A 10,002-nucleotide genomic window follows, 5' to 3' on the forward strand; every position below is an offset into this window, starting at 1 on the left:
TAAGATGTAGATATGTATATAATGTTCATATTATAAAAGAAGCACGGATATTTTAGCACTGATGTTTTATGTGAGCGTCAAAGTGGACACTTCCCGTTTCTAATCACATCATGAATCCTTCCTGTTTCCTTGTTAGACAAACTGATTTAGCGTTCCTCCGTATTGAACGAAATACTGAGCTCCTCAAAAGCAAATTATCCTTCACAGATACTGGATGTCTTCATTACAGTAACCTATGACTTTGTCACAAAATGTGTTATATTTTTCTTTAATTTCTTCTTTTCTTTCTAGGTAATGGAAGGAATTCAAAAAGGTATAGACAGGGCAAATGAAAAAGCAATCTCCAATGCACAAAGGATACAGAAATTTGCAATTCTGGAGAAAGACTTCTCGCTACAAGGAGGTGAACTAGGTAAGTTCAGTTAGATATCTTGAGGATAATTGTTGTCATAATGATCTCTAGAAAAGTGTCTACAGGAAACCTACTCTTCTAACGGTACCCGCTTTGAAAATATGTCTGCGCCGACTTAGCGATGCTCTGGATGATCCATCATTGTATCGGACTTGGGGCTGTAGGTGGTATTAAACTTGTGGAAATAAGGAACACCAACAGCGGTACTTTTTATAAAATATATTAATTATACGATGAATTTCGACACTGTATTAATGTCATCTTCGGGGCCCTATGCAAGCTGAATGGTGATATCCAACCATGGATGCATTAGGACAGGTTCCATGTATATCCACTGGTCTCATGGATATCTATGTACAGTATGTGTGCAATCCTGCCATATAACAACAACTAGATAGTTGTTAGATGGCTGGAGTCCACACATCGTCTAAATACAAATCCATGAGGCCAGTGGATATTATTCGCACCTGTCATTATGCACCGATGCTTGGGTATCATCATTCAGTTAGCATAGGGGTCTGAAGATGACACGAAAGCAATGTCAAAACTGGTCTCTTAATTAAAATATTTTTTGAAAAATACTGTTATTGGTATTCCCTATTCCTACAAGTTTGTGGTGCTCTGTCATGAACTTGATATGATATCCATGACGAAATATATATGTGTTCTGAGTACCTGCGTGCAATATGTCCTCTGGATGTTGGGGAGTGTCATCTTTAGGGAAAAAAAGGAGTGAATGCTCAAAGGAACAACGGAATTCCTAATCTCCAGATTTCCTGGATTTGGAGCAGAACGAATGTTACTTTCTCATCATATTTCAAAGCTTCCCCACCTGTCTTCCTCAGGTCTCTGTGCTTGCTTTTTGCCCCTGAACGGAAAGGTGAAACCTCAGCCGTCTCCTTTTTCACACTACGCAGACGTTCGACGCCTGTGGTACGATCTTTGTATTTCCTTTCGTACTCGCGGGTGAGGAAATGCCGGTTACTACTGATTTAGTTAGCAGCATTGCGGCGCAGATGTTGAAGAGGGACCTTAAAATAAAGGCGGCGATTGGGATTAGAGAGCAGGATCACTTAACCAAGAGAGACCAAGACGTTGATGTAAGTAAAGAGTGGGATGTAGCATTTCGTTTTTCTTAGGTGTCATCGAAAATCATATTAATGTGATAAAGACAATACGTTGGAAATCTACCTGGAACGTAACAGCAATTTTGGCTCTGGAAACAATCACTATCATAAAACGCTGATTAGATTACATTAGATGAAAATTTCACTGTAAAAAACTGGTTCAAATGGCTCTGAGCACTATGAGACTTAACACCTGAGGTCATCAATCCCCTAGAACTTAAAACTGCTTAAACCTAACTAACCAAAGGACAGCAGACGCATCCATTCCCGAGGCAGGATTCGAACCTGCGACCGTAGCGGTCGCGCGGTTCCAGACTGAAGCGCCTAGAACCGCTCGGCCATACCGGCCGGCATTTCACTGTAGAGATGGGCTAAACGGTTACTTTGCGACATCAGTTATCCAAATTACAGTTATTTATCCATCGACAGCCATTAATTTTAACAATTACTAATAACTGTTAGTTATCTTGGCTGTAACCGGCTGATAGAAGCAAATCGAGCGAACGCCATATTGCATTACGTACTAATGAAACTGAAGTGTCGTATCTGATGGTTCAAATGGCTCTGAGCACTATAGGACTTAACATCTGAGGTCATCAGTCCCCTAGAACGTAGAACTACTTAAACCTAACTAACCTAAGGACATCACACACATCCATGCCCGAGGCAGGATTCGAACCTGCGGCCGTAGCGGTCGCGCGGTTCCAGACTGTAGCGCCTAGAACCGCTCGGGCACTCCGGCCGGCCCGTATCTGATGGCTTTAGTGTTTACACTGATGTGGTAAGAAGATATACTGTTTTTATTGAGTGGCACACAAAAGTTCTCTCAAAAACGCATGTGTTTTGTACGGAAACGTCAGGGAATGTGCCGCCAGTAAACAAAAAGTTACCGATTAAATTTGTGAGTATAAATTAACATGCGGCCCAATTACAGTTGGCTAAATTTCAAGCTTAACTTCTGCTGCTGTTTACATGCTGCAAAACTCATAGCTGTGTGAAATACCACACAAATAATTGAGACAACGTCATAGCAAATTCATTTACTCCTCTACATGATATTCCGTTTGAGAAAAGCTACAAGTTCTCTAATAAAGTTTTTAATGAAATTAAACTGTTAGATTTCGTTTACTGACGGCTGAATATCATATCTCATACTGAAAAATAATTATATCTGCATGCATTACGTTTTCCTAGTACTCCAGTGTTTCATACCGTACAGACGTTATTTAAAACATGTTGTCAGTGGATGAACAGATCGAGTAATATTCTATTGTAAATCATGCAATGAGTTCAAATTCTACTGCTTTTTCCTTAATTTTTTCAGTTGCAAAATCTCCGTGGAACACCATTTCGCTTAAATATACGTATGATGTGTAAAGAATCCTGATTTATTTTCCAGCATACTACCAACAATATTTGAACCTCGCACTTTGCGTCTGAAAAAGGCATACTGACATCTATTTTGTGCACTTAATACTGTGTCACGCTAGTGATTGTGAATAACGTTGACGAAGGATGTGTACACCCCGAAAATTCCTACCTTTAACAAAATGCATCAACGATAACAACAGTTTTAATGTCCAAGTCAGTTGGATAAATATCCACAATTTTCTGTGTCCTACACTAGTAATCCTGTTTCGTCAGACGATCTCCCTATGGAACATCTTACAGAAGATCCATAAAATTGCTGGAATCAGCCAACGGTCTTGCCACAGTGGTAACACCGGTTCCCGTCAAGTCACCGAAGTTGCTTAAGCGCTGTCGGGCTTGGCTAGCAGTTGGATGGGTGACCGTCCAGTCTGCCGAGCTCTGCTGGCAACCGAGGTGCACTCAGCCCTTGTCAGGAAAAGTGAGGAACCACTTGACTGACAAGTAGCTGCTTCAGCCACGAATGCTGACAACGGGTGGTAGGACGGTGTGCTGACCACGTGCCCCTCCATATCCGCAGCCAGTGACACCTACGGGCTGATCACGACGCGGCGATCGGTCGGTACTGTTGGGACGGATTTTAGTTTTCGTTTCTAACCGAAATCAAAATCTGTCTCCATTGCTACGAAGATGGCTTGAATTGCAGCCCAAATGTTAGCACAGACGAGGTTTGACTAAGGCTAAACTCCCGTTATTTGATTACCAAATACTACGCCATGAGAAGACTCACATCATACAGAAGCTTTTGAAACACCTTTACGTATTAAATTCCAGTGCAAATGTTTCCAAAAATGTTTGTTGAGAAAAGACTGCTACACAATGTGATTAGGAAAGTAATTGTAGGATAGCAGAATAGGCTGTGTTATTTTCTCACGAAAGTCGTTAATAATCTGCTAGTACTCATAACACAAATAAAAAAAAAGACTTTTTTCGGGAGAAATCGTGTCTGATGATCTCTGTAGAGTTCTGCACCATAAGGAAGCAAGGGAGAGGATGTTGTTGTGGGAGGCTGGCATCCTCTTTCTGCAATACCATGGCACACATAGATTAATACGGTTCTTTATTTACATTTACTTTATTTACATTTACTTAATTGGAATAGAGTCCATGTTCTGTGGTGCAAGCTCATCATCAGTAATAGTCCTCTTCCAGACAATATCGGTAATCTTGCTGTACAGGCTTTAGTCTCACACTGCTAGTCCTCCTATAGACACTAATCTGGTCGCTATGTACTGAGTGAGTGAGTCAGAGTTATCTGACTCTCCCAGAGGGGGGCGGGCGGGCTGGCAACAGCATAATATGCCGCTCTGCAGCCTACAGTAGAGTGAAAAACATAATGAGGAGATATCAAAACAATAAAAACAGGAGATAAAACGCTGACTGTTTAAATCTGTGACATGGCGAAAAGTTGCAAAGTGAAAATATGGGTGGGTGATGCTGATTGAAACACATAGCGACTAGACAGGCACAAATAAAATACATGGTTACACTATGGTGTCTGTTCGCAGCACTTAAAAAGGGGACACACAACACTGAATACTCATGTAAACACTGCACTATAGAGTAGACACGAAGGCTTAGAGGGGGGGGGGACCCGGACAGATGAGGAGGAGAAAAGGGGGGGAGGAGAGGAAAAGCAAAAAAAGGGGTGAGCCGGTTGGAGGGGGAGGACACAGAAAAGGAGGGGGGGGGGGCAGGGTGGATGCAAGAAGGAGTTGAGGAAGGCAGTGGTGGAGAAAGAAAAAGGACTGGGGGGGGGGGAGAGAATGGAGTCAAAGAGATGGTTGGTGGGGAAAAAAACAAGATGGAAAGGTGGAGCGGGAGCCCGGGAAAGGGCAGAGGGAGGGAGGGGGAGGTGAGGATCAGAGTTGATAGGAGGGATAAATGGGGGGAGAGGGGGCATCATCTGGGATGGGGAGGCCTTCCGTCAGCAGCGGCCTAAATACATTGCTGTTGACATGATGTTGGTGGCTTTTTGCTTGCGGGTGTGTCTCTGGCCTCTCTTGTGATAGGTGCCCTTGATCCTGCACCTACCTATCGATCTTCGCACTTCATCTTTGTTGTCAGGTGTGCAGCGACAGCTTATGCCAGCACAATCTCCTTATGTATGACAGTGAAACAAGACATCTAATCAGAAATTTTCCACCTGCTAGAGAGCTGGCCGCGGTGGCCGTGCGGTTCTAGGCGCTTCAGTCCGGAACCGCGAGACTGCTACGGTCGCAGGTTCGAATCCTGCCTCGGGCATGGATGTGTGTGGTGTCCTTAGATTAGTTAGTTTTAAATAGTTCTAAGTTCTAGGAGACTGATGACCTGAGAAGTTAAGTCCCATAGTGCTCAGAGCCATTTGAACCATTTTTGAACCACATGCTAGAGCAACAGCTTGCAGAACTAAAGTGAGAACTCTGGAGCAATCACACTTCAGTTATTTGTGCAGAACTATAAAATGACAATGAACAAATTAATTCAGTATTTTTGCCTCTGTGGAGTTAATTCAGTGTAGATAGAAATTATTTGTGAACTGTATGTTATAGTAGTCTTACTGCCATCTCAACGACCGCTATTTCCACCGATGTAAGAATAGTGGAATCCAGCAGTTGTTACTGCGTGGAAAGAAGCGGCTATTTCCTTTGAAGTATGGTCAGAGTGCGCTCCAGCATGAACTTAAGGTACGCAGTTTTGGCCACTAGGTTATTACTTAATAGGCTGTATGAGTACTCAGTACCCAATTATTTACGGCAGTTAAGCTGTCTTTGCCATCTCTAGTTAACAATGTCATTGAAATCAACAGTAGCGAGCATCCGGCGTCTGCACTCGTCACACCTGAGGAAGACAGCTGAGGATGTAATAAAAAATATCGTGACAATAACGGTAACATTCATACAGCTTCAAATTCGTAAATCCACAGATCATCACTACCGCTATAGAATTCATTATGATTAAAAAACTTTGCTGCGGTAGAGCATTAAAAGTATTTGACTGGTTGGGGAATTCTTATCGTATGTACAGATAACTTCCCCTTCTTAACGACAAATAAGGTCACTGAGTTGCTGCGGTCGTTACTTCATTCCTAACACAGAATTCTAACAAGGCTGTGTAACGGCAATAAACAAACCCTACTTAAGGGTTTTCCTTTCTGATTTCAAAGAATATTGGGACTGTGTCGTTTCTGGACCGTGGCCTCCTTACCTCAAATTGATACGTTTACTCTTCTCCATCACCCCTGCAAGCCTGTAACATCATCACGGAATCACCTTGTAGATGGAAAGCCTCAGATACTTGGAAGTTATGTAGTTACGGTGTATCTTTTCTTTCTAATGGGTTTCATTTTAAATTTCAGGACCAACCATGAAAGTGAAACGAAATGTAGTTGCAGAAAAGTATGCTGACGTCATTGAGCGATTCTACAAGGGAACGTAAAGCGTTGTATGCTATATGGAGAAGAGCAAGTACTCAAGACTGTTTAAGGACGCGTCTTCATGAAAGATGACCGACTGCTGCCGTGTTACTGGCGGTGCTTTTGCAAGCCAGAGGTACTTTTGTATGATATACATTAACTATTTTTGAAAAGATCCTCTCTTCAAGAAATCCGATATATTTCGGTGTTATTTTTCGAAGCTGATGTATTTCTTTTCTTAGTTACTTGTTAGTACTCTTCATCGCTGTGCCTTTATTATGTTGTACTTATTCGTACCTGTTCTGTAACGAAGCCTGTAAATACGTCACAATTTAAGCTCATGTATATAAGTGTTACATGTGTAAATTATTTCCTTAGCTTAACACTGGAGGAACTTTTGTATTCATTGTAAGAAACAAAATATAAATAAATGTTTTTAGTTATTACAAAATGTGACTTCTCCTTCATCCCTGACGAATCAGGTAACTCAGTAACATCTATCGTTCCTCCATACATAGCACGACATTCCATATACACTCCTGGAAATGGAAAAAAGAACACATTGACACCGGTGTGTCAGACCCACCATACTTGCTCCGGACACTGCGAAAGGGCTGTACAAGCAATGATCACACGCACGGCACAGCGGACACACCAGGAACCGCGGTGTTGGCCGTCGAATGGCGCTAGCTGCGCAGCATTTGTGCACCGCCGCCGTCAGTGTCAGCCAGTTTGCCATGGCATACGGAGCTCCATCGCAGTCTTTAACACTGGTAGCATGCCGCGACAGCGTGGACGTGAACCGTATGTGCAGTTGACGGACTTTGAGCGAGGGCGTATAGTGGGCATGCGGGAGGCCGGGTGGACGTACCGCCGAATTGCTCAATACGTGGGGCGTGAGGTCTCCACAGTACATCGATGTTGTCGCCAGTGGTCGGCGGAAGGTGCACGTGCCCGTCGACCTGAGACCGGACCGCAGCGACGCACGGATGTACGCCAAGACCGTAGGATCCTATGCAGTGCCGTAGGGGACCGCACCGCCACTTCCCAGCAAATTAGGGACACTGTTGCTCCTGGGGTATCGGCGAGGACCATTCGCAACCGTCTCCATGAAGCTGGGCTACGGTCCCGCATACCGTTAGGCCGTCTTCCGCTCACGCCCCAACATCGTGCAGCCCGCCTCCAGTGGTGTCGCGACAGGCGTGAATGGAGGGACGAATGGAGACGTGTCGTCTTCAGCGATGAGAGTCGCTTCTGCCTTGGTGCCAATGATGGTCGTATGCGTGTTTGGCGCCGTGCAGGTGAGCGCCACAATCAGGACTGCATACGACCGAGGCACACAGGGCCAACACCCGGCATCATGGTGTGGGGAGCGATCTCCTACACTGGCCGTACACCACTGGTGATCGTCGAGGGGACACTGAATAGTGCACGGTACATCCAAACCGTCATCGAACCCATCGTTCTACCATTCCTAGACCGGCAAGGGAACTTGCTGTTCCAACAGGACAATGCACGTCCGCATGTATCCCGTGCCACCCAAAGTGCTCTAGAAGGTGTAAGTCAACTACCCTGGCCAGCAAGATCTCCGGATCTGTCCCCCATTGAGCATGTTTGGGACTGGATGAAGCGTCGTCTCACGCGGTCTGCACGTCCAGCACGAACGCTGGTCCAACTGAGGCGCCAGGTGGAAATGGCATGGCAAGCCGTTCCACAGGACTACATCCAGCATCTCTACGATCGTCTCCATGGGAGAATAGCAGCTTGCATTGCTGCGAAAGGTGGATATACACTGTACTAGTGCCGACATTGTGCATGCTCTGTTGCCTGTGTCTATGTGCCTGTGGTTCTGTCAGTGTGATCATGTGATGTATCTGACCCCAGAAATGTGTCAATAAAGTTTCCCCTTCCTGGGACAATGAATTCACGGTGTTCTTATTTCAATTTCCAGGAGTGTAATTAGGTTAAGCAAACAATCTCTATTTTTGGGTTTTCGACGTTTCTTGTGTTCCTTTTTCCCACAGAAACCGTCGAACGGCCTTTTCAATCATTACGACCTTTAGAAGAGCTGCAAAAATCTAGGCCATTAACTTTTTACTAGAGAATCTGAAATGTTATCTGTGTTGAATTCCATATCAAAAGTTGTAGTTTTAACCTTATTACTAATTCAGAACACAGAAAATTGCAAGTATAATGAAAAGTTTCGCATTTCTACACCTGAAGACAGTTTTTCTTGCGTACGTCTTTGCTTCGATATCTTGAACAACTAAACTTCGTTTTCTTCAATACAGAGCGGTACATTACATTTGCTGAATCTCACTACTTGTTAGTTCTCGAGCATGACATCTTGATCACGCAGATTTCCTTGAGAGAATGTAAAAACTTAAGCTGAAACGTTACGAACTGCTCAACATTTGCACGAGATATGGGACACACTCATTTCATCCAGCTTCGGCCACTGAAAAAAATATTTTTTTTGTGAGGGGTAGGAATTTCTGAGACGACTGAGTGGAGTACATAATTCATAGGCCTTTGACACAACAATGTAATCAGTGTCAAATTGACAGAACCTTCAGAGAAACGTGCTAGAAATTTGATTGTGATTGTTTTCACTTAGTAAAATGAATTAAATTTGGAAAATTTCAGGTCTAACCTTCCTAATTTAGGTTTCTCACGGTTTTTCAAGTCGTTTCATTTCAGCGCCTCCCTATAGAGCCAATACATTTTTTCTAGGTTTGTGACCGTATTGTCAATATGTAAAACTATCTATGTTTCAGTCACTGTTAAAAGTGACCATCTTCAGGGTGTTTTTGTAGTAAATAAACTTCTTATTTACAACAAAAACAAAAAAGGTCACTTATAACAGTGACCGAAACATCGATAGTTTTACATATTGACAATGCGGTCACAAACGCAGAAAAATTGTATTAGCTTTGACAATGGCCTACATTTACATCTCCCTACGTAGTTTTATATTATAGTCTACGTCCATTACCTGCAATATTCGCTGTACTTTAATAGCAATTTTAAATTAACGTTTTATGGAAACATATTACAACCGAATATACTTATTCAATTGATGTAGTGACATATTGTATGATCGTGTGAAAATATCACAGTTGCTTTACAGAATAAAAAATGAACTAAATTTAATTAATACATAATTAAGAATAACATTAAACTAAGCAATTTGTTTAGTTTCTGCGGCTCGGGTCAAAAACGGTGTTAAATGGTGGAATTGGACGTAATTGTAGAAGATTCGGATCTCAGAAGTGGAAGCTATTTTCACCGTTGGAAATTGGTTGTGAGAGAAAATGGAGGTGGTTGAGTAAAGTTTTCGATGACTATGTTATTGCTTAACATTCAGACACTTATGCTGTTTTATAAGGTGAATGCCAATGACACTAACGATCCCCCAGTAGGAGATAAGGTATTATGCTCGGCCGGGCTTTCGGTGCTATCAGAGAGAAATAGACTAGACGCCTCCACTAGTTTCCTGCACACACACACACACACACACACACACACACACACACACACACACACACACATACTGGGTGTCAAAAAGAATATACGTATTTCGAATGCATATATTTATTAAACTTTAAGACATCTGAATACGAAACTTTACACACATATTT

General features: G+C 42.9%; 1 protein-coding gene across 1 annotated transcript in view; it reads left to right on the forward strand.

Moving 5' to 3' along the window:
- The window catches only part of LOC124615289 (very long-chain-fatty-acid--CoA ligase bubblegum), a 192,541-nt gene extending 185,729 nt beyond the window's left edge, over nucleotides 1-6,812 (forward strand). Inside the window, exons 16-17 of the mRNA XM_047143066.1 lie at nucleotides 292-412; nucleotides 6,305-6,812. Coding sequence (XP_046999022.1) covers nucleotides 292-412; nucleotides 6,305-6,384 — 201 coding nt within the window. The 3' untranslated portion in view covers nucleotides 6,385-6,812. The remainder of the gene's footprint in view (nucleotides 1-291; nucleotides 413-6,304) is intronic.
- Nucleotides 6,813-10,002: the final 3,190 nt, after the last annotated feature.

Source organism: Schistocerca americana, chromosome 5 (genome assembly GCF_021461395.2).
Source record: "Schistocerca americana isolate TAMUIC-IGC-003095 chromosome 5, iqSchAmer2.1, whole genome shotgun sequence".
Taxonomy (NCBI): Eukaryota; Metazoa; Arthropoda; class Insecta; order Orthoptera; family Acrididae; genus Schistocerca; species Schistocerca americana.